At 52.2% G+C, this 23,272-nt stretch overlaps 1 protein-coding gene across 3 annotated transcripts; it reads right to left on the minus strand.

The window, feature by feature from the left end:
- Positions 1-510: 510 nt before the first annotated feature.
- PCIF1 (phosphorylated CTD interacting factor 1) lies at positions 511-14,002 on the minus strand. 3 transcript variants are annotated; one of them, XR_006103609.1, is made up of 18 exons: positions 13,429-14,002; positions 11,977-12,267; positions 9,713-9,851; positions 9,419-9,543; positions 9,061-9,198; positions 8,330-8,457; positions 8,079-8,233; positions 7,330-7,477; positions 7,123-7,206; positions 6,438-6,537; positions 6,163-6,325; positions 5,206-5,378; positions 4,912-4,998; positions 4,418-4,602; positions 4,078-4,171; positions 3,754-3,929; positions 2,660-2,860; positions 1,412-1,550 (listed from the first exon to the last, which is right to left on the minus strand). XR_006103609.1 is itself a non-coding variant. In XM_042464387.1 (17 exons), the coding sequence occupies exons 3-17, from the start codon at positions 9,834-9,836 to the stop codon at positions 1,280-1,282; spliced, it is 2,151 nt and encodes a 716-aa protein (XP_042320321.1). In that variant the 5' UTR covers positions 9,837-9,851; positions 12,148-12,267; positions 13,429-13,973; the 3' UTR covers positions 511-1,279. The 3 variants fall into 3 exon arrangements, 2 of the variants coding, with proteins under 2 accessions (XP_042320321.1, XP_042320320.1); XM_042464387.1 differs by lacking the exon at positions 2,660-2,860 and having other exon boundaries at positions 511-1,550; positions 12,148-12,267; positions 13,429-13,973; XM_042464386.1 differs by lacking the exon at positions 2,660-2,860 and having other exon boundaries at positions 511-1,550; positions 13,429-13,954.
- Positions 14,003-23,272: the final 9,270 nt, after the last annotated feature.

The following is a 23,272-nucleotide window of genomic DNA, read 5'->3' on the forward strand; positions in this document are numbered from 1 at the left end:
ACACTCAATGCAAGCCCCTGGGGGGGGGGCACACTGCAGGCCTCCAGCTGTAGTTAGAAGGGTAGGAGGCACTGTCTTGGCCAGAGGAGGACATGCTCTGCCCACAGCAGATCTCGCATGTTCGAGCATAAGAGCTGCACGTTTTAGCTTTGCCTTTAGGGAAGCTCACAGCAAGTTTGGAAGAGGACAGAGGAAAAGATGGAGAGCGCATTCCCTCTCAATACCAGCCCTATGACAAAGGCAGCTGGCTGAATGTCCAGCAGTAAGTACCAGGGCAGCACTTTAGGTTCTTACACCTTGAGCAGCAAACCTGCTGAAGCCCTGCTCTACACAGGAGCAGGTAAATGCCTGTAAGTGCTCCTTTCTCGGCACCTGCCTTACCTGAAAGAGGACCCCTTTCAGGTCCAGAGCACCAGTGGATCTCATTTGGGGCCATCCATTTTGGGGGCTCACCCTCAGGGCAAGCGAGAACCCACTTTCCTAATGTACGAAAGTCACCAAGGCCCCAGGCACCATAATGCTGGTTTTTAATGTCCCTCAAACTAGGAAAACAAAATCAAAAATAGACTTTTCCTTTGCTCTTTTTTGATAAAAGTAATAAAACGGTTAGCACTGTTAAATTAAATCCTTTAAAAAAAAAACCTCCAAGAAAGCCTGGAGCTTCAGATAAAAACCATGACAGACTACAAAATGGCAGCCAAGACCTCTGTACACACAAGAGACACACGAAGGAACTTCGCCTCTGCTCTGCGGTTTACAGGAAAGAGCTTCAGTGAAAACACGCAACTGGGACACCAGGGGAAGAGCCTGGACAGGGCAGCAGAGCGGCCAACGCACGGACATGTATTTACATGGCAGACACACAGCGGGGTCTCTGCCGTGCAGACCGCCACTGGCTTCCTTCCTTCCTTCTTTTTGGATGGGAGCTCCTCTTCCTGTGGCAATGCTGGCCTGTGAGGTGCATCCCTGCTTCAGGCGGCCCCATCCTGCTATGGTCCGTAGCTTCTGCTGCAGCCAGAGGTGGTTCCTCCTGGGAGTGGCAATGAGAGACTGCGGAGGGGTACAGGAGGCACCACCATGGTCATCCTACAGACGCCTGTCCAGTTGGCCAGGGCAGTATGTCTGCCTGCCACCTCCTTCCACAAGGGTCTGCAAATCTGGAGGGAAAGGGAGATGCTGCTGGACATACGGCCCACTCCAGTGTCTCAGGGTCAGCTGCTTTCCCCCACCCCACCTCAGCCCACCCCACGGCCCATCAGTCCAGACTGTTCACTGCTGCTTAGTTGGGGGTTGTCGTCTCGCCACTGCTGCTCTGCTCCCTAACTGTCTCTCGGTCCTTGTCCGAGGCTGAAGAGGAAGATGACAAAGAGGCGGTGGTAGAGGCAGCGGCGGCAGCGGCTGAGGCGGCAGCCAGGGTCCGTCCCGAGTGCTTGTACGCGGTGACCAGCTCTTGCAGCCGCTCCGGCGTGGGCTCCCACTTCGCAAAGCCAGCGTCGTTTTGCAGGAAAAGGACCACGGTGTTGTGCACAGCTTTGTAGTACATCTCCTCCCTGCAAAGGAAAGCAAAGGCTCAAGAGCTGCCCCTGGTCCTGGACGGGGTACATCAACTTCCTGATTAGAAGGAACTTTCTGATAATAAGGGCTGTTCAACAGAGAAAGACACTTCCTCAATGGAGATTGTGGTGGAGTCTCCTTCTTTGGAGGTCTTTAAACAGAGGCTGGATGCAGGGAGATGCATTTTGGAGTCCCTGTCAGCATCATGGCCAAATACTACCAGCTGTCCAATGCAACAGAAAGGGTTAATTTGTATCACTGATCTTGTCTGATCCTTTTTTAGGTGGATTTAGGTGGATGTTTGAGGCTGAGAATGGACAGGGGAAGTAAATTTTCTATCCTGCTTGCACTGTTCTCCTATCTATTGGAGAAGAGTGGGGACATGGGTCACACGTGCACATTTTGTTCTTTGCATCTGCGCTGCATAGCCCTTGGGAGTCCACCTTCCGTCAGGCTCCCCCAGGAAGAGGGGCACCTGAGCCAAGTAGTGGGGAACTGGATTAACCACCAGGGATGTTCTGAGTAGAATTAGCTGTTCATGGTAGTCATTGGCTGTGAGGGGATGCTGGACTCCAAACAAATTCTTGGAGAGGACTGGAACTGCGCCACAAGAGAAACAAGTCCTGGAAACCTGGCTCACCCAGGGAAGTCCACCAGTGGGAGGCTGAAGATCAACAGAAGGAGGAGTTCTTTGCACAGCACCCAGTGAAACTGTGGAGCATGCTTACATAAGTAGTAGTAATGGCCACCACCTTATCAGTAGCTACTACTCACGAAGGCCTCTGTGCACCAGTGGAGACAGAATGCAGAGGCAGAGAAGCCACTGATCTGCTGCAGCCTTAGGGCTCTTGCGATGCTCTCCAATTCCTGCTATCTGCCCAATAACAGTGGCCAGACTAGGCAGGGCTGGGCCAGAAGGACTTTATCTGAGGCAACAAGGCTCAATGTGAAGGTACCAGAGCCTAAGAAATACTGCTGAGGGCTGGGGCTGAGGCTGCAGATGATCTTCAACAGCAAAATGGAAGATCTGAAAGTGCCTTCAAGAATATTTTGCCCCAAACTTGAGTGTACCCTGAAGTGTCATGACCATCTCAAGCACACTCACTCTCTCCTCCTCCAATAATGGAGAGTCCTCCACCACCTTCCTTCTGTGGGAATCTGCTCCACCATCAAACAGTTCCTACTGTCAGAAAGTTTTTCCTAATGTTTAGTCAGACTCCTTCCTTGTAACTGTAGTCCAGTGGGATTCAGGTCCTCAAGAAATGCCTAAGTAGAATCCCCCCCTTGCAGGAGAGGAAGGGAAACCCTGCAGGACAAAAAACCCACTTCAGTTGAGCAATAAATGTAAGGTACAGTATCTAGGCAAGAAAAAATGCTTGAGTATAGGATGAGGACCCCTGGTTTGAAAACAGTACATGCAAAAAGGATCTAGGGGTCTCAGGAGACTTACATGCTGAACACAAATCAATGCTGTGATGCAGCACCTCCCTCCCCACAAAAAACCCCAATGCAATTTTGGGTTGTATCAATGGGAGAATAGTGTCCCTGTCAAGGGGAGCACTATACCACTCTGTTCCATTTGATCAGACCTCATCTGGAATACCATGTCTAGTTCTGGGCGCCAGAGTTTGAGGATATTGGCAATCTGGAATGAGGATGACCAAGATGATCAAAAGTCTAGAAACCACCAGGCCCTTTGAGTCTCAATGACTTAAGGAGCTGAATATGTTTGTATTTATCTGAATTAGGTTATAACCCTCTATTACTACATTCCAATCACGAGCCTCATCCCACCAGGTTTCAGCAATACCTATTGTATAATATTTGATTCAACGGGCTAGAAGAGATCCCACCTAAACATTAGGAAGAACTTCTTGACCAAAAAAGATGTTTGACAGTGGGATGGATTGTCTCAGAAGGTGATCGACTCTCCTCCTGTAGAGACTCTGGATAGTCAGCTCTCAGGGATGGTTTAGCAGTAGATGCCTGCATGGAAGGGGGGTGGTGTGTCATTCTAGATGGCTCTTGTGGTCCCTTCCAATGCTATGATTCCCTTTACTGAAGGGATGCTGCACAGCTCAGTCTCATGGTGAAAAGCCTGCTGCCAGACATCAAGGAAAAGAAAGAAGTCAGGCAGGACCAGCCAGCACTGGAGAAAGAGCCTGCATGTGTGTGTAGCATGTGGACCTCACAGCTTACTTTTTGCAAACGTGCTGGGAGCCACTGCGGTACTCGTGGTCGAAGGCAGGCAGGATGAGCTGGTGCCGCTTGAATTTGCTCTGCTCCATCCGCGTCAAGGCTGGGGTGGGTGGATCCCGCCACTCGGGGATGAAGATGATGAAGGACAGCGGCTCACTGGAGATGTCCAGCAATTTCTATGACAATGGGGAGAAAGGGGCAAATGCACTCAATCACAGTGGGGAACCAACGTGTCCCAAGTATCCATCCAAAAGGGGAGCCAGGGAGGCGACACCACCTTCAGAGCCAAGCAAAAGCCCTGAACCACAGGAAGGGGCCACGTACCTCAAAGTGGGACACCATGGCATCCATCAGCTCCTCACAAAAGGGAGGGTTTGCCTCAAACGAGCCACTGATGGGAAAGAAGTCCAGGCAGGGACTGAATAAAAGAAGAGAGAAACAAAGGCAACCAAGGCCAGGGAGTGAAAAGGAGGTGGCAGCAGAGGGGAAAGGCCATCAGCTCTGCCCTCACTAAGACAGACAGCTACACATACCTCACCAATCCCAGGAAACAGAACAGTCACATAGCAGTCAATGGCCAAGCAAGAAGGGTTTGTGCCCCTTCTTACCTTCCTCTCCTTTCAGACCCAGATGGAGGCTTGCCCTCGCGCTCCTTGGCACTCACCCCCTTGATCCAAAGTAGCCATCTGTGTCCAGGAAGGCAGAGCAGTACTGTTTGAAGTAGCAGTTCAGGGGGGATGCAAAGCACTCAAAGCTGACACTGAAGAGCTTGTGGAGGGCCTCAAAGACGTGTACTGGGAGTGCCCCCTGAAGGCTGGTCCCTTCGTAGAGCCCAATGCCAAACATCATCTGAAGAAGGCAAAGGAAAGAGAGCCCATTGAGCAACGTGCCTCCAGAGTACAGGAACAGCTCAGAAGAGCTCCCTGTTTTGACTATGATCTCCCAGCATTCCCCCATCAAACCCAGAAAGAATGGCTCTTCCAGGTTCTGCGTGCAGGGCTCATAAGTGCCTCTCCAGAGAGATTTTTGAAATAGTGGCCACCACGCTCTGGCCACCACAGGAAGGTGAAACCGGTGGCATCAGCTGAGTGGAAGAGCTTGTCCCCCCTGCATTTTGACACACACACAGACACACACACCCTGACTTGATCCCAGTACCTGGTATCGGCGGAGAAGGCACCAAACCCTCGGCAAAAAGCGCTCAAAACTGGAGTCGTCAATGCAGCTGTACCGGTACAGCAGCCACTGCAAGAGAAAGGCAGTCACTGCAGAAAGAATCAAGATGGAGGGACTGAGAGAGGTGGGTGGACAGGAGGACTAGCAGGAGAACCCTCACCACCCATCTCTGCCCATGCCTTCCCCTACTGGCTTCTTCCCCTTCTCCCTTCAGCTGAAAGGATTTTTATGGTTTTATAGGAGAAGGCTGAGGGCTTCCATGCTCCTGCCCCGTACCAGCTTGCTGAAGTAGTTGCGGCTGACTTTCACCATTTCACCCTTGTAGCGGACGCACACCACGTTGTTCTCCACATGCATCTCCACATTTGGAAGCGGTGGGGATGAGGCAGCCAACCGGACAGGGTAGCAGTAGACGAGCCGGTCCTGTACCTCAGGTGTTTCCACCTCGGCTGCGGATCAGACAATGTCTGTTAGTTCCCCTCTTCCCTATTTATTAGCCTCCTCCCGCAAATAGGCTGGCAAAAACGGACCCAAAGGGCACTCCCACATGAAGCCCATGTCCAGCCCACTCCACATCTCCAGTGCCCTGCCGTCCCACACAACCAACACTCAGAGATGGACATCAACGGAGACAGGGGTGGGGTGGCAGAGAGAAAGGAGCCCTGGTGGCGCAGTGGTTAAATGCCTGTACTGCAGCCATTCACTCAAAACCACAAGGTTGCGAGTTCAAGACCAGCAAAAGGGCCCAAGCTCGACTCAGGCTTGCATCCTTCCGAGGAGGGAGCTAAAATGAGTACCCAGACTGTTGGGGGCAAATTAGCTTACTTGCTAATTAGCTTACTTGCTGTTCACCGCTATGATCTTTGGAATAGTAGTATATAAATAAAAAAACAAAACAAAAAACAAAAAATATGCTAGGGTTGGAAGAGATTCCAAGGGCTATCAAGACCAACCTCGTTTTGACATGCAAGAAAACCCAGTCCAAACCATTCTCTGGAGCAGATGACCATCCAGCCTCTGTTTAAAACCCTCCAAAGAAGGAGGATCTATTTAGAGGTTTGCCACCATTGTCCTCTTATGAGGCTGAGAAAGTGTGACTGGTCCAAGGCCACCCAGTGGATTTGACCAAATGGCAGAAGTGAATCCCAAGAGTCCCAGTCCAAGACTCAGACCATTGTGTATTGTGTCCCTTCCCTCACTCCATCTGCCCCCCTACTTCTTCCTCCCTCCTACCAGATATATTGTGCTCCTTGAGGATGGCCAGATGCTTCTCGCGAATGCGCTTAACGTATTCCAGAGAAATGTGGTAGATCTTGCTGCAGATGCCTTCTACAGAGTCCCTGGCTGCTGCGGACACATGGGGGCCACACTGCTTGCGCAGGTGTTCTAGGCGGTCCTGTGGGGTGAGACGGCAAGGCTCTTACACACTCCTACTGACTACCAGCCTGGGCTCTGATGCAAAAAGGTCCAGCATGGGGGGGAAGGAAGGGATCAACTCACTGACTGACCATATAGTCTTCCTTGGAGGCAGAGTGGTCCCGCCGCAGCCAGCTGAAAGTGTCCTCCACATTCCACTTCACCACTTTCCTGCTGTCTGGAGAGGCACTCCTGCACAGACCCAGAGGCCCAACCCAGCCCCAAGACTAATTTAGCTTCAAGCACTTTTGAGCAAACCAAGCTGGAAATGTATTTAAAATACAATATACTTTTACACTTTTGTGATTTTCTTTAGAACTCTGAGTATCTCTCTACTATGTTTCTGGTTACTGGCAATGACTCGCCTTCCACTTGACTCTCACCATTCAGCCCCAGAATTTACAACTCTTATTTCATCCAAATCTGCACACGTGTCATGTAATTTTGAAATTGTTTTAAGTTGTCTTGTTTGAACCTGCCAAACTACTTAAAATGATTTCATTGTACTCCACCCTGAGATTCTACAACATGGAGCATGATGCAAATACTCCAGCAAATAAATAAGCCAGCAAACCACAGATTTCTTAAAACAGTATCTTTAGAACACAAACAGTGTTCTTGGTGTTTGCTTCTGCCCCCTTTCCTTGAGACTTCTTCCCACCACCAGCTTTCCCTGTTCTGAAGGAAAGTGGCTCCGAAATACCGCAGATAGCCTCATGCTTGGCATCATTTCCCTCCCTCTGGCCAGCAACAACCACAAAGATCAGAAGCTCCAACCTGGATTCAATCAGCCTCTTGGCAGCCTCTGCATACTTGAAAAGGAGCCGCTTTGCTTCTTCTCGGAACTTGATTCGGGACAACCTGCAGGATATGTAAAGAAGGGATGAGAATTCAGATCAGGCTCCCAGACTTGTTCCTGCTGCCACTACAAACATTCATACATCATTCTTGTGAGTATTTGCAGTATACTCTCTCACACATTACCTGATGGGAATGTCATTCATGATTTCTCTGAACATGGAAGGAGAAACGACTGGCTCGCAGTTGCTTGGGAGCAGAGGATCCAACCCTTTGTCCACCACCTTTCGTTCCAGCATCCAGCGATTGAAAGACTCTCGGGGAGGATCAATCCCTGAAGGAAATGCAGGACTGTGAACACCAGGAGACCCTGTCCAGAACTGACATCTATCCCTGCTATAAAGGAAGGTTTGTTAGTAGTCAATGGATGCAGCTGATGTCCTACAGCAGAGGAAAGCATTCAAGCCCTTTAGCTTACATAGGATTCAGCTTTCCCTGACAGCTGATGGCAGAACTTGGCTCCTAAAAAACAAATTTTACAACCTCAGGGTCAATAATCCAGATTCCCAGTGCTTGATAGCAAGTTCCCTGGGCTAGGGTTCATCACTCATCCCTACGACAAAGACCCTGAAAATGGAACCATCAGGTTATATAGGGCCAAACCAAACGAAGGAATCTGAACTGTGGAAGCGTCGACTCATCTCCCATCCTAATAGCTATGGTGAGAGCAGTATAAACCAGTCAAAAGATGCTTTATTCCCCTGGGCCCTTCCCAGCTGCCTCTGTGGTCTCCAACTGCCAGGCTAAAAGACTGTTGTGCAGGTCCTATTCAAGACAAAATAACCCTTCTTGGGCCAGAGGACAGCTGTTCCTGTTTGCCCATGAGGCTGACAGAGCTCTAGATCCAATGGGAAGGGGGACAGAAGAGAACTTACCCTCTCGCTGCTGGCAAAGTTCCTTGTAATGCTGGCGCAGCTTCAGCATTAGCTGGGAGCGAAGGAGCTCCACTTCTGGGTGGGGGCTGAGCACCTCAGAGGGGGCCCGCTGCTTGATCACAGCATTCGTCTGGATGTCCAAGTCCCAGTACACCCTGCCAAAGGCAAAGAGAGAAAAAGAGATAGAATGTCCCTAGTGAGGATGGGAAGCCCTCTGCTCTGAAGGTCCCATGGCAAAGCCCATGACTCACTCCGTCGGCCGCAAGAGAGCTGTCTGCTTGTCTTCAGGAGAGACGCCCCACATCTTCAGCAGAGGAGTCCCCGGAGTGTTAGAGGAGTTTGGGGCTGGCTGAGCTGGGGGGTTTCCTGGCACATCCACCTGAAAGGGAGAAAAGGCCAGATCCCAGAATTAGAGTTGCAAGAGACCTCAAGGGCCATCAAATCCCTGCCACAAAGGAATGCACGATCATAGAACTCCCCCCCCCCCCGACACATGACTATCCAGCCTATTAGTTTGAGAAAGGTCATTTGAGAAAAGTTAGCAGTGGCCGCAGGAACAAGGGGTGGACATTCATTTCCCCCTCCCCTCCTCCTGAAGCCAAGAAGCAGTGGACAGAGGGGAAGCAGGAGCCAGTAACTGGAGAGCTCCTGATGGAGAAGGAAAGCAGAGAGAGACTCTACCCACAGGGCTAGGCTGAAGGTGTCAGAGAGGTCTAGTTCTCTGCCTGACTGCTCAAAACTCCCCATCTCACTCACAAGGAAATTTGCCTTCAGATGAAGGCCCCTTGGCCACACCACTTCTCCAGAAGAACGCCACCTCAGTCTGGACTTATGCCACTGAGAGCTGAACATCACCCTGCAAAAGGCTTACAATTCCCTCTGCCAGGAACCCCATTATCTCCATCACCTCAAGCAGAAGCACCATGCAGGACTCCAGTGTAAACTGAGAGAGCTGAAGGCCCAGCTAAGCATCAGGGCCTACCTTAGGCTTTTTCACACTGTTGCCACTGGGCTGAACCTCCTCAGAAAGCCTCCGTTTCTGCACCTTGTTTTCAGAGGCAGTATCGCTGACACCCCCTTCTGCAGGAACCGGAGCAGCATTCAGGCCAAGAGGGTCAGACTAGGAAACCCAGAAAGAGAACAATTAGGTGCTGAAGTCCTGGATTCCCCCACCTGACGTCTGGGGACATGAATAATCTGAGCCACTGCTGCCTGGCACAGAAATATAAGAGGAGGCCGGGCACACTGCACACACAGGACTGTTGGGTTCCTGGAGATTCCTGCCTGGTCAGTCCCCCAGCACACAAAGCCTTTGACCCCAGTCTGGCCCAACAACTCACAATCACGTCGTGCTGCCCCAGTAACGGCATCTCCCAGAGCGACTGGTTGGTGAAGCGGTTGAAGTAGTATGGCCGGTTCTCGCGCTTGCTCCAGCACTTCTCCCAGCCAGCCTGCACCAGCTCATCTGGCATTGGGGGAGCACAAGTGTTAGGGGTTGGGAAAGGCAGCCTGAGGAGGATGGTGGTGGGCAGCAGCAGGGGTGAGACCAGAAGCCACCCTCCAGAGGCTGCAGACAGGCATCTCCCTCCCTGCTCCAGAGCCACTGAGAGAAAATGCAAGGCAAGCAGGCGTACCTGGCAGGTCCTGCACCAGCCGGATGGGCTTAGGAGAGCTTGGCTGGTTCTGATGGGAGGTGCTGGGAGAGTGGCTCATCAGAGCAGCTTCCTCCCTGGTGCCGCCGTGGTTTTCATTGGCCATTTCACAGCATTTGCACTGGAGGAGGAGACACAAGGCAAGCACATCACAACAGGCCTTGACACCCCCACAGCTCCCAGCAGGAAAGAATACTGTGCACCCACAGTCCTGCGTGACCTGGAGAAATGCACTGAGCCCAACACACGGGTTCAGCCCTCCCTCCCTGCTGCCCCAACCCAGAGCCTGGTGGGGAATCAAATGCAAATCCTATGCAGGCCTCCATGACTGGGGCATTGGCATCAGCATGGCAACACCTCAAGCCCAAAACCCACCAGTCCTCTTCTGGCTCTCAAATGCATAGGAGACATGAACAGAAAGCAAGCGCCTGCCCCAATCCTTCCTGTGCTTCAGGGCCCTCATCTCATCTTCTTTCTGTGCAACAGCTCCCTCATGTGCAAACCAGGAGGAATAGAGAACAGGAGACAGGCAGGCCACAAAAATCAAGGCCATGAAACGAAAAAGTTGGGAAAGGAGGCACAACACCACTGCTGCCTGCAGCTCAGCTCATCTAAGAAACTGCCTTGGAGGCTCCCTGTTGCATCCTGCACACCCTTTGCTGTCCCTAAGATGCTTCTCAGCTACCATCTCTGTCCCAAACCCTCTTCTAATGAGGACTGGACAGGGGCCAACTGAGTCTGGAGGCAAAACTTGCTGTTGTCTACATTTCGATCAGGCCTTTTCTATTTGGACCAGGTTTGGGAACCCCAGCCTAACTTCCTGTCTTGGCCTGCAGGAGCAAAGACAGGCTGATTGGCTACAGGTATATACATCTGCCTTGCCCGTGCCACACAAAGAGGGCCCCAAGGGATGCAGATCCCCTGCTTGAGGGACTAGGATGCACCTGGGAGCCCTCCATCTACTGTCCCACAGCACCCAAGAAAAGCAGTGGCAGGATGGCTCCCGGCCTAGGTTTTCCAATTCTTGGCAGGAGCTTGAGGTGTGAATCTAGTATGTAAGCCCTTCCAGGGATCGCCCATTAAGTCACTCTCAACAACTCAGCTGAACTCTTTCAGAAATAGTGGACCTTAATTCAATCAAGGCTTCAGCTGACTTGCCCAATAACTGCTGGAGTTATGCTCAAGTGGAGCAAGGTGTAGCCAAGGCTTCAGTTGTGGCAGCTTCATTGGGCTAGTTATATCCCAAGGGTCCCGTATTCATTTCTTTATCAGCCCCATCCCATCCCTCATGTCAATGCCAGAAGCATAAAGTACACTGTGAGGTAATACTGCACTGTGGTCCTTGACTGACTTGCAAGACAACTGAGCCACTATCACTCTTTGCAGGAGAGCAATTCCTGTCCCAACTACCTGAGAGATATCCTAAAGATGAGAAGCGAATGGGCCACTCTGAGGGAGATCCAAAGCACCACTACACCTTCTCTCCTGGTCAGGATCAGGACTACTCAGTATCACATGCAGTCAACAGTGCAAAGTTAAAACCCATGTGAAATATAGATTCTGTCTCAAGCCCAGAAGCAACAGAGACAGCATAGGCTGGAGGAGAGCTCTTTCTGCTTCCTCTTTGGGAGACCTCCACATTACATGGGAAAGGACGAGAATGAGGGGCAGAAGCCAATGCAGCAGCAACTGCCTGGGATTGGAGTTGTCCTGCCTCCCAGCTCTGGGGCCAGGATTATAGTGGAACTGGAAGAGCTTGCACCTTTACCAGGCCCAGGGGGCCTTTGTGGTATAGTAGAGACTCCTCCACCTTACAGGGAGTCATGGCAAGGAATAAGTGCTCAGCAAAGATGCTGCTGGGGTTCCTTAAAGCAGAATTTCAACTCCCTTTTGAAAAACTTCAATTCTCAGGGTCCCTTGGGAGAAGCCAGGGCAGATTACAACTTCTTGAGAGAGAGGCTTTATGACTTGGTCTGCCCATCAGGCTGGGAACAAGTATCCCGCGCTCTCTCTCTCTCTCTGTCAGCACAAAGGAAAACCAGAACACTAGTGAAGTTTATGGAGTGTGGTATAAACACTGCCCAGTTTAATTGGAGAAGACAACCCATAAAGAAACTGAACCCAAAGTTCAACACACGGCGCAGAACGTCCAACACATCCAAGAGACTGAGAGGAGCAGGACAGTTAAATGCAGCTTGAACATTTCAAAGTGTGTGTGTTTTGCAGAAACAGTAGCAGATACCCACAGGGCAGGACGGCGGCGGTGTGACACCAGAGGTAGCTGCAGTCCCCAGGGACTGGAGTTGGAGCTTCTTTTTGCCCCAGCGGTTGCCCCCAGCACCTACGCAGTCCTACTTGCACCAGGCAGGCGGGTGGGCAGGATCCGGGCTGCCTGGCTGGCTCTCTCCCTGGCTCACCAGCAGTGTGGCTACTTGCTGCTTTGCTGTGGGTGGATTCTCTCTGTCCCAGAGGAGGAAGAGAAGGGCGAGCGCCTCATGCTGCTGTCAGGGGGCTCAGCTGGCCCAGGAGCTGTGGGGCTGCAAGAAAGAATTGGGGGAGAAGCGTCAGCCACAGTGGCTGGCGCGTTGGGCTACAATGCCAGGGGCTAGAGTCTCAATCCCCGCTAGCAGTGTTTTAGTATACATGTGTGCCTCTACATCTGCGGTTTAATAAATAATAATAATAATTATTATTATTATTATTTATATGCTGCTGCTGCTGCTGCTGCTGCTGCTCCAAATGATCAAAGCGGCTTGCAATAAATATGATATCAATACAATATCAAATAAAACATTATAACTCTTTATTTTACACATGTGATTAATATGCTCTCTAGGAATCTCTGGCTCCTACAGAGAAATTCTGCTGGAAGTTGACCATGAAGGGCCTAAGGATTCCTAGAGAAAAACTTCTCTAGGCAACTGTAGGTCCTGCAACATGATTCTATGGTCAAATCCTGGCAGATGTTGACCACAGAGTTATGCTGGAAGACCTAGAAATTCCTAGAGAGGTGTTAAAAAGCACTATTTATTTATTTGCAGTCCCCCCCCCCACTTTCACGGGGGTCCTGTGCCCCTAGCCCCAGTGAATGTGGAGGGACAAGTATAGTGTCATGTATAGGATTGGGCTTTGACTGTTGGACTATGACTCTGGAGATCAAAATGGTGAAGCGTCGGGAAACCATGAAGCCCTATGAGGAGAGACTTAGGGAGCCGGGTGTGTTTAGCCTGGAGACATGATGGCCATATTTAAACATCTGCAGGGATGTCATGTTGAGGATGGAGCAAGCTTCTTTTCTGATGCTGGAGAAAATAGGACACAAGAGGGCAATGGATGCAAGCTCCAGCAAAAGAGAGTCCAGCTCAAGAGTAGGAAGACCCTGCTGAGGGAAAGCTCTGTTTGGCAAGGGAAGAAAGAGGCTGCTCCCTGGCTCTGTGAGGCTGGATGGCCTTTGGTTGTCCCAGGGAGGGCTTTGCTTCTGTGTCCCTGCAAGGCCCTTGGGGTCTCTTCCCACTCTAGGATTCTCCCGCGCCCCTCAGCCATAAAACCCATTCTCTGACCCTGGGCAAGAGACACTCCCTCAGCCAGCCTCATGCATCTGAGGAAGTAGACCGAAGGAACGCTCATGCTGCCATGTTCTTTGTTTCAGTGAGTCTCCAATGTGCTACAAGATCTCTCTATGTACATCTGGGCATTACCTTACATCAATGCATCTGAGCAAGTAGACTAAACTCTAGGAAAGCTCCTACGGCCAACTGCTTTCTCTTAGTGACTCTGGGAGGCCTTTAAGCAGAGGCTGGAGGTCCACCTGCCAATGGGGAGGCTTTGACGGAGAGTTCCTGCACGGCAGAAGAGGAAGAAGAAGGGGCTTGGACTGGGTCAGGGCCCTTCTTGGGGTCTCTTCCGACTCTATGCTTCTATGCACTTTTATGATGGGACAAGAGCTCTCTCCGTCGATCTGGACATGGCATCAGTCTTTGGACTCCAGCTCCCAGAATCCCAGATCAGTCTTTGGGGGCCACTGCGTTACATGGAAGAAGGCCTCCGCGGAGGGGCCTGAAGCCTAGGAGAGCTCCTGCTGCTGCCCAGCCCTTCCTCTGGCTGAGCCTCAAAGGGGCCGCAAGGCCTCTCGGCCTATCCTTCTCCTCATCATCATGGAAGTGCACCCGAGAGCCTCAAAGGGGCTGAAGACGGTTCCTCCCGAGGAAAGGGCGCGAGGGCAAGCTGGGCCAATGGCGAGCCAGGGCTCCACCGCCTCAGGGCCGCCACAAGGGAGACACGCCGGGGAGGGAGGCAGGGAGGGCGGCGGGGCTGTGGCTCCGTCTGGGCGGGGAGCCATTGGCTCGGTCTGCCTCCGCCTCCTCCTCCTCCTCGCCTGGGCCCGGCCCCTCGGCGCTGCAGAGCCGGAGAGGAGGAGGAGGAATGAGAAGCGACCGCAGCAGCAGCAGGACCCGAGGGGAGCCCCCTTGGCCCCAAAAGAAATGGCGGCGGCGGCGGTGGAAGTAAGAGGAGGAGAGAAGAGAAGGAGAAGACCAGGGGAAGGCACGGCGCGCTCCCGCGGCGACGGGGGCGCGCGCGGCCACAAAATGGCGGCGAGGCATCGGCGGAGGCGGCGCCCCTTCTCGCCGCCGCCACCTCCCCACCGCGCGGCTCTCCCTCCTCCCTCGGAGGCGGACCCGGAGGCCCCGGCGCCCCTCGCGCTCACCTGGGCCCCGGCGCGGGCTGCCTAAGGGGGGCGGCCTTCTCGCCGCCATTCCGTTCCTGCCTCCTCCTCCCCCTGGCAGCCGCGCGCCATCTTGTAGTCGGGACCCGCGAGCGGCACCGCGCGTGCGCACGCCACCCCCGCCACGCCCCAAGCGATTTGCGCAGGCGCACTTCGGCGGGGCTGGCCCGACGCGCAGGCGCAGTGGGCGCCGAGCGGAACAAGACTAAGTCTATTAGTGCGCATGTCCATGAGGGGAAGGGCGGGGATATTGCCTGCATTTGGAGGTGCGGCGCGGCAGCGCAGACGCGTTTTTGTAACTTGCCACTGGTTCTGGGTTCGAGGCTCATTGTGGGGCTGATTTTTTTCCCCAGCCATGCAAGTCCCCTTCCTTTGCCTTGAAGAGGAGCAGCGGAAGGCCGCCGAGGCGGAGGTAGGCCCTGTCCCTTTTATATAACTAAAGTGCTTTGTATCACTTGCATATAATTCTATAAACAGTTAAATTGTATTATACACTTCTACATATAATAATATATATAAAGTTAAATTCTTAATTTTCATTATTAGAACTAAGTTAATTTTTAAATGATATATTTAATTATATTTAAAATATGTCTGTTCTGCATTTTATTCTTTCTTTCAGGTATTTTAATATGTACATAAAGAAAGAATAAAATGGAAGAAAGATAGAAGGAGGTGCTTAATGTTCAGAAACTCCAGAACCAGGCTGCATGTAATTCTGGCCCATAGGAGACATAGGGGAATGGCCAGGGAACTGGGGAATACTGGCCCATAGGGAGAACAGGGACCTGATAGGGAGGGAATACTGGCCATAGGGAACCGGGAACAGGATGGGAGACTAGGGGTCTGATAGGGAGACCAGGGTGGCCCATAGGGAGACATAGGGGAATACTGGCCCATAGGGAGACAGGGGAACATGGCCCATAGGGAGACATAGGGTCTGGCCATAGGGACATAGGGAATACGGCCCAGGGGACATAGGGATACTGGCCCATAGGGAGCAGATGGGGCACAGGGGAACTGCATTGAGACATGGAATACTGGCCCATAGGGGACACAGGGGAACGGCCATAGGGAGACATAGGGGAAACTGGCCCATAGGGAGAGCACAGGGGAACACTGGCCCATAGGGAGACATAGGGGAATACTGGCCCATAGGGAGACACAGGGGAACACTGGCCCATAGGGACATAGGGGAATACTGGCCCATAGGGAGACACAGGGGAACACTGCCCATAGGAACAAGGGGACGCATAGGAGCACAGGAACTGGCCAATACCATGGGAGACGCCATAGGGACAGGGGAATACTGGCCCATAGGGACGCCAGGAACACAGGGGAACACTGGCCATAGGGAGACAGAGGGAATACTGGCCCTAGGGAGACACAGGGGAAACACTGGCCCATAGGGGAGACATCAGGGAATATGGCCCATATGAAGGACACAGGGAAACTGGCCCATAGGGAACAAGGGAATACTGGCCCTAGGAGACACAGGGAACACTGGCCCATAGGGAGACACAGGGGAATACTGGCCCATAGGGAGACACCGGGGAAAATACTGGCCCATAGGGAGACACAGGGGAAACTGGCCCATAGGGAGACACAGGGGAATACTGGCCCATAGGGAGACACAGGGGAACACTGGCCCATAGGGAGACATAGGGGAATACTGGCCCATAGGGAGACACAGGGGAACACTGGCCCATAGGGAGACATAGGGGAATACTGGCCCATAGGGAGACACAGGGGAAAACTGGCCCATAGGGAGACATAGGGAATACTGGCCCATAGGGAGACAAAGGGGAACACTGGCCCATAGAGACATAGGGGATACTAACTGGCCCATAGGGAGACACAGGGGAACACTGGCCCTAGGGAGACACAGGGGAACACTGGCCCATAGGGAGACACAGGGGAACACTGGCCCATAGGGAGACACAGGGGAAACAGCCCATAGGGAGACACAGGGACATACTGGCCCATAGGAGACACAGGAACGACGGGACGGACACTGCCCATAGGGACACAGGGGAACAGGCCCATGAACACATGGGAGACACTGGCCCATAGGGAACACAGGGGAACACTGGCCCATAGGGAGACACGGGAACATGGCCCATAGGACACAGAACACGGCCATAGGAGACAGGGAACACTGGCCCATAGGGAGACACAGGGAAACATGGCCCATAGGGAGACACAGGGAACATGGCCCATAGGGAGACACGGGGAACACTGGCCGCAAGGAACACAGGAACACTGGCCATAGGGAGACACAGGGGAACATGGCCCTAGGAACACAGGGGAACACTGGCCCATAGGGAGACACAGGGAACACTGGCCCATAGGGAGACACGGGAACACTGGCCCATAGGGAGACACAGGGGAACACTGGCCCATAGGGACACGGGAACACTGGCATAGGGAACACGGGGAACACTGGCCCATAGGGAGAACAGGGAACACTGGCCCATAGGGGGACACAGGGGAACACTGCCCATAGGGAGACACAGGGGAAACACTGGCCCATAGGGAGACACAGGGGAACACTGGCCCATAGGGAGACAAGGGGAAACTGGCCCATAGGGAGACAAGGGGAACACTGGCCCATAGGGAGACAGGGAACACTGCCCTAGGGAGACACAGGGGAACACGGCCATAGGGAGACTAGGGGAACTGGCCCATAGGGAGACACAGGGGAACACTGGCCCATAGGGGAACATAGGGGAATACTGGCCCATAGGGAACATGGGAAACGCCCTAGGGAGGACATAGGGGAAACTGGCCCAGGGAGACACAGGGGAACACTGGCCCATAGGGAGACATAGGGAATACTGGCCCATAGGGAGACCAGGGAACAGCCATGGGACACAGGGGATACTGGCCCTAGGGAGACACAGGGAACACTGCCCCATAGGGAGACACAGGGGAATACGGCCCATAGGGAGACACAGGGGAACACTGGCCCCAGAGGAGGCAAGGGGAATGCTGCCATAGGGAGACACAGGGGAACACTGGCCATAGGGAGACACAGGGAACACTGGCCCATAGGGAGACACAGGGGAATACTGGCCCATAGGGAGACACAGGGGAAACACTGGCCATAGGGACACAGGGGAATACTGGCCCATAGGGAGACACAGGACACGGCCCATGGGCATAGGGAATACTGGCCCATAGGGGAGACACAGGGGAATACTGTCCCATAGGAGACATAGGGAATATGGGCCCATAGGGAGACACAGGGGAACATGGCCCATAGGGAGACATAGGGGAAACTGGCCTAGGAACACAGGGGAACACTGGCCCATAGGGAGAAAGGGGGAACATGGCCCATATAGGACACAGGGGAAACTGGCCCATAGGGAGACACAGGGAACACTGGCCCATAGGGAGACACAGGGGAACACTGGCCCATGGGAGACACAGGGGAACACTGGCCCATAGGGAGACACAGGGGAACACGGCCCATAGGGAGACACAGGGAACACTGGCCCCATAGGAACAGGAACACTGGCCCATAGGGAGACACAGGGGAACACTGGCCATAGGGAGACACAGGGGAACACTGCCCATAGGGAGACACACTGGGTAACACTGGCCCATAGGGAGACACAGGGGAACACTGGCCCATAGGGAACACATGGGAACACTGGCCATAGGAGACACAGGGGAACACTGGCCCATAGGGAGACACAGGGAACACTGGCCCATAGGGAGGAGCACAGGGGAACACTGGCCCATAGGAGGACACAGGGGAACACTGGCCCATAGGGAGACACAGGGAACACTGGCCCATAGGGAGACAAGGGAAATACTGGCCCCATAGGGAGACACAGGGGAACACTGGCCCATAGGGAGACACAGGGGACATACTGGCCCATAGGGAGACACAGGGGAACACTGGCCCATAGGGAGACATAGGGGAATACTGGCCCATAGGGAGACACAGGGGAATACTGGCCCATAGGGAGACACAGGGAAACTGGCCCATAGGGAGACACAGGGGAACACTGGCCCATAGGAGACATAGGGGAACACTGGCCCATAGGGAGACCAGACTGGCCCATAGGGGACAAGGGGAACACTGGCCCATAGGGAGACACAGGGACACTGGCCCATAGGGACACAGGGAACACTGGGCCCATAGGAGGACACAGGGGGAACACTGGCCCATAGGGAGACACAGGGAACACTGGCCATGGAGGACACAGGGGAACACTGGCCCATAGGGAGACACAGGGGAACACTGGCCCATAGGGAGACACAGGGGAACACTGGCCCATAGGGAGACACAGGGGAAACCTGGCCCATAGGGAGACACAGGGGAACCTGGAACATAGGGAGACCACAGGGAACACTGGCCCATAGGGAGACACAGGTGGAACATGGAACATAGGGAGACACAGGGGACACACTGGAACATAGGGAAACAGAGGGCTATATGGTTGGAACTGACGGCGATTCTGTGATGCCCTGACTACTATCTGGGATATTGATCTCTCCAGAGCTATACACAGCATCGCTCCCAAACGTCCTCTCAGGCCTGCTTCCAAAAACAGCCCTGGTATATGGAAGACCTCAGGGAAAGGAAGCGGGTTCTGCGACGACTAGAGCGCAAGACGTGAAGACACCAGCACTTAGCCACAAGGCACTCCTAGACTCTCATTTGAAGGCTTACGGAGTGGCAATAAGTGCAGCAAAGAACCGTTCTATGCTGCGCATAGCGTCCACGGAGTCGTGTCCAGCAGAGCTGTTCAGGTAGTGAGGGAGCTTACTCAGCTGCCCCCTCCTGAACTCTATATGGAACCATCCAAGGCCTGCTGTGACGAGTTTAACAACTCTTCGCGGATAAAATCTCTCGGATAAGAGCTGATCTCGACGCCAGTATTCCTTCAGGATCCAGAAGAAGAGTCTCCAGAGCCTCCGGGACTCAATTGTACTGGATCATTTTGAGTCTGTAAGTACTGAGGATGTGGACAAGATCCTCGGAATGTTAGGAGACGACTTGCTCCTCGATCCCGTCCCTCATGGCTAGCGGCTCAGGGGGAGAGGCAGTAACTTCAATGTTACACCACATAACTAATACATCACTCAGGGAAGGGCACTTTCCATCTAGTCTGAAATTGGCATGTAAAACCATTGTTAAAAAGCCCTCCCTTGACCCCTTGATGCATAGTAAACAGCCCGTTTCGCTATTGCCTTTTTTGGGAAGGTGATCGAGAGGGAGTTGCTATCCAGCTTCAATCGGTCTTGGGTGATACTGATTTTCTAGACCCATTTCAAACCGAAAACAAACCGGCTTTCGGCGGGCTACGGAGTTGAGACTGCCATGGTCGCCCTGGTCGATGATCTCCGCCTGGGCATGGACAGGGGTAGCGTGTCCTGTTAGTGCTCTTTGACATCTCAGCGGCTTTCAATACCATGACCATGGTACCCCTCTGGAACGCCCTGAGGAGTTAGGTATCGGGGCACTGGCTCCAGTGGTTCTGTTCCTACCTCTTGGGTAGATTCCAGATGGTGGAGCTGGGGGACGTTTGCTCCGATAAGAGGGAACTTACATCTGGTGTCCCTCAAGGAGCCATTCTGTCCTCCATGCTATTTAACATTTACATGAAGCCGCTGGGAGATCATCCGGAGACACGGGCGCAGTGTTATCGGTACGCTGATGACACCCAAAATGCTTCTCTGTGTCTCCAACTGATGCAGTGACCAGGGATGCATCTCTCCTCGTACGCCTGTCTGGAGTCGGTAATGGGCTGGATGAGGGAAATAGACTCAGACTGAATCCAGAGAAAATGGAAGTACCGTGATAGGCCCCTTGGCCTGGGGATGGAGATTGTCCACCTGTCCTGAATGGGTCGCGCTCCCCTGAAGGACTCAGTTGCACTTGTGGTTGCTTCTGGATGCGTCGCTCCAACTACCTTAGGTGGTCAGGAGCACCTTTTTTTCAGCTTTGGCTGATACCCAGCATATTTGGGTGTCATCAGCGTACCGATAACATAGGGGATAGGCCCATAGGGAATCATGGGGAAAGGGAGTCCATAGGGGATCATTGGGGATATGGCCCATAGTGCAACATAGGGGAATACTGGCCCATAGGGAATCATGGGGAGAGGGGGGTCCATAGGGACATGGGAATACTGGCCCAAGTGCAACATAGGGGAATACTGGCCCATGGGGAATCATTGGGAGGAGGGGGTCCATAGGGGCATTGGGGAATACTGGCCCATAGTGCAACATAGGGGAATACTGGCCCATAGGGAATCATTGGGAGGAGGGGGTCCATAGGGGATCATGGGGAATACTGGCCCATAGAGCAACATAGGGGGCTCGCTCGGCCACCTCCCTGAGCGGTTCAGGAAGGAGATAAAAACCTCCTGTTCCAACAAGCTTTCCCCTAACTGTTCCCTTGGTGTAGCCTCCTTCCTCCCCCTCACTGTCATTGTTGTTGTACATCCTAAGCCAGCTGGATATTGTTACAATTGTTTGATTGTATTTGCTGTGTTTTGTGTTTTATCCTGCAATTGGCACTTGCGGTAACCCGCCTTGATCTCTGGAAAGGCAGGCTATAAATAAATATTTTATTTTTATTTTTTATTTATTTATAGGGGATACTGGCCCAAGGGAATCCTTGGGGAATAGGGTCCATAGGGAACTTGGAGATGTTTCCTATGGTCCCCCTATGGGCAAGTAATCCCATATTTCTATGGGGCCATTTCCCCAGTGATCTCTAGGGCGAAGTACTGCCTTTGGTTTTTAATACGTCCCCTGCGTTCTGATTTCCCCCAAAGCAAATGCTTGGTATTCCCCCGTTCTTCTTCTGAAAGTCTGAATTCCCTTTACCTTCGAAAGAGAGGCATTTCTCTTTCTATAACATTAATTCGGAGTTTTTAGAGATCCCAAACCTCACCCTTTTGCTTAAGAATCCTTTCCCCGTTGTTGTCTGGCCGAATCCTATCACCGGATCCCAATCCTTTTCATATTCCTCCTATGATTGCCTCTCAACAAACAGGGATTCTTGTCAGTCTCAACATATTCGCAGTCATTCTCCAACCATATCTTACTATCCGCATAATCTTTCTTTTCCACCCGGCATATGCTTAAATAATCTAAAGGGATCCTCAGGTGAAAAAGAAAGTCGGATGGCTTCCCCGCTTAAAGCAAAATCCAAAGGATTTTATTACTTGTTTGTTTTTTGTTATTATGTTTATTTGTATCCCGCTCTTTCCCCACAATTGGGGAATGGCCAACGGGGCTGGTGTGGCCACCTCCTTTTATTCTAATAATAAGAATAACCTTCATCTCTTTCATAGAACCTAGAACCTAGAATTGGAGAGACCCCCAAGGGCCCTGATCCAGTCCAACCCCCTTCTTCTGCCATGCAGGAAATCCAATCAAAGCATCCCCAAGAGATGGCCATCCGCCTCCGTTTGAAGACCTCCAAGGAGGGAGACTCCACTACACTCCGAGGAAGGAGTTTTGTTCCACTGTCAAACAGCGCCTTACTCTCAGGAAGTTCCTCCTAATGTTGAGGTGGAATCTCTTTTCCTGTAGCTTGCACATCTGCTGCCCGGGTCCGGTTCTCTGGAGCAAGAAAACAAGCTGCTCCCCCTCCATATGACATCCCTTCAAATACTTAAGCAGGCAATCATATCGCCTCTTAACCTTCTCTTCTCCAGGCCTAAACATCCCCACTCCTCAGTCGTTCCTCATAAGCAAGGCTTCCAGACCTTTCACCATTTTAGTCGCCATCCTCTGGACACATGGCTCCCAGTTTCTCCAATGTGCTTTTTGAATGTGGAGCCCAGAACTGGAACAATATTATTCCAGGTGGGGCCTGACAAAGCAGATACAGTGGCACTATTCTACTCTTCTCTTGATCTTGACACTCACTTTTATTGATGCAGCCTAGAATCGCATCGGCCTTTTTAGCTGCCGCATCGCACTGTTGACTCATGTTCACCTTGTGGTCTACTTGGACTCCCAGATCCCTTTCACACGTAGTTTCATTCAGCCAGGGTGTCCCCCATAATCCTATATCTGTGCATTTTATTTTTCTGCCCTAAGGCAATACCTTACATTTCTCCGTGTTGAATTTCATTTTGTTAGCTTTGGCCCAGCTTCTAGCTATTCAGGTCATTTGAATCTTGATCCTGTCTCTGGAGTACAGTGTGCCTCGGGTTACGAAAGTAATTCGTTCCGCGGACGCTTTCGTAACCCGAAAAGCCTTCGTAAGCTGAATTGCCATAGGCGCTAATGGGGAAAAGCCCGCGATTCCGTGCAAAAAAAAAGCCGAAAAAAGCACCAAAAGTTTTTTCGTAACCCGAAAAACATTCGTAACCGGAACAATAATTCCCTATGGGATTTTTTCGTATCCCGAAAATTTCGTAACCTGGGTATTTCGTATCCCGAGGTACCACTGTATTAGCTATTCCCCTGATTTGGTATATCTCTGCAAATTTGAAGTATGCTCCCAATTCTGCCTCCAGGTCATTGATAAAGATGTTGAAATACACTGGGCCCAGGACAGAGCCCCACTGGACACCCCACTGGTCACTTCCCCCAGGATGAAAAGGTAAGTGTTGAGCACCTTTGGGCTCTGCCGGTCAACAATTACAGATCCATGTAACAGTTGCCTTGTCTAGCCCACATTTTACAAGTTTTTTTGCAAGTATGTCTGGGAAACCTGTCAAAGGCCTTACTGAATCAAGATATACTACATCCACAGCATTCCTTCATCTACTAAGATGGCATTTTATCAAAGAAAGAGATCGGTTTGTCGGCATGACTTCTTCTTCTCTGAAACCCATGTT

This window comes from Sceloporus undulatus, chromosome 4 (assembly GCF_019175285.1).
Source record: "Sceloporus undulatus isolate JIND9_A2432 ecotype Alabama chromosome 4, SceUnd_v1.1, whole genome shotgun sequence".
Taxonomy (NCBI): Eukaryota; Metazoa; Chordata; class Lepidosauria; order Squamata; family Phrynosomatidae; genus Sceloporus; species Sceloporus undulatus.

Excerpts from the sequence above, each read along its gene's own strand:
- PCIF1 (XM_042464387.1), bottom strand. The coding sequence starts at position 9,836 with ATGGCCAATGAAAACCACGGCGGCACCAGGGAGGAAGCTGCTCTGATG. Across the intron at positions 6,326-6,437 it reads CCTCCAAGGAAGACTATATG|GACCGCCTAGAACACCTGCG; the intron begins GTCAGTCAGTGA and ends CTCACCCCACAG. Across the intron at positions 4,172-4,417 it reads GGCTACTTTGGATCAAGGGG|TCCCTGCCTGGACTTCTTTC; the intron begins GTGAGTGCCAAG and ends TCTTTTATTCAG.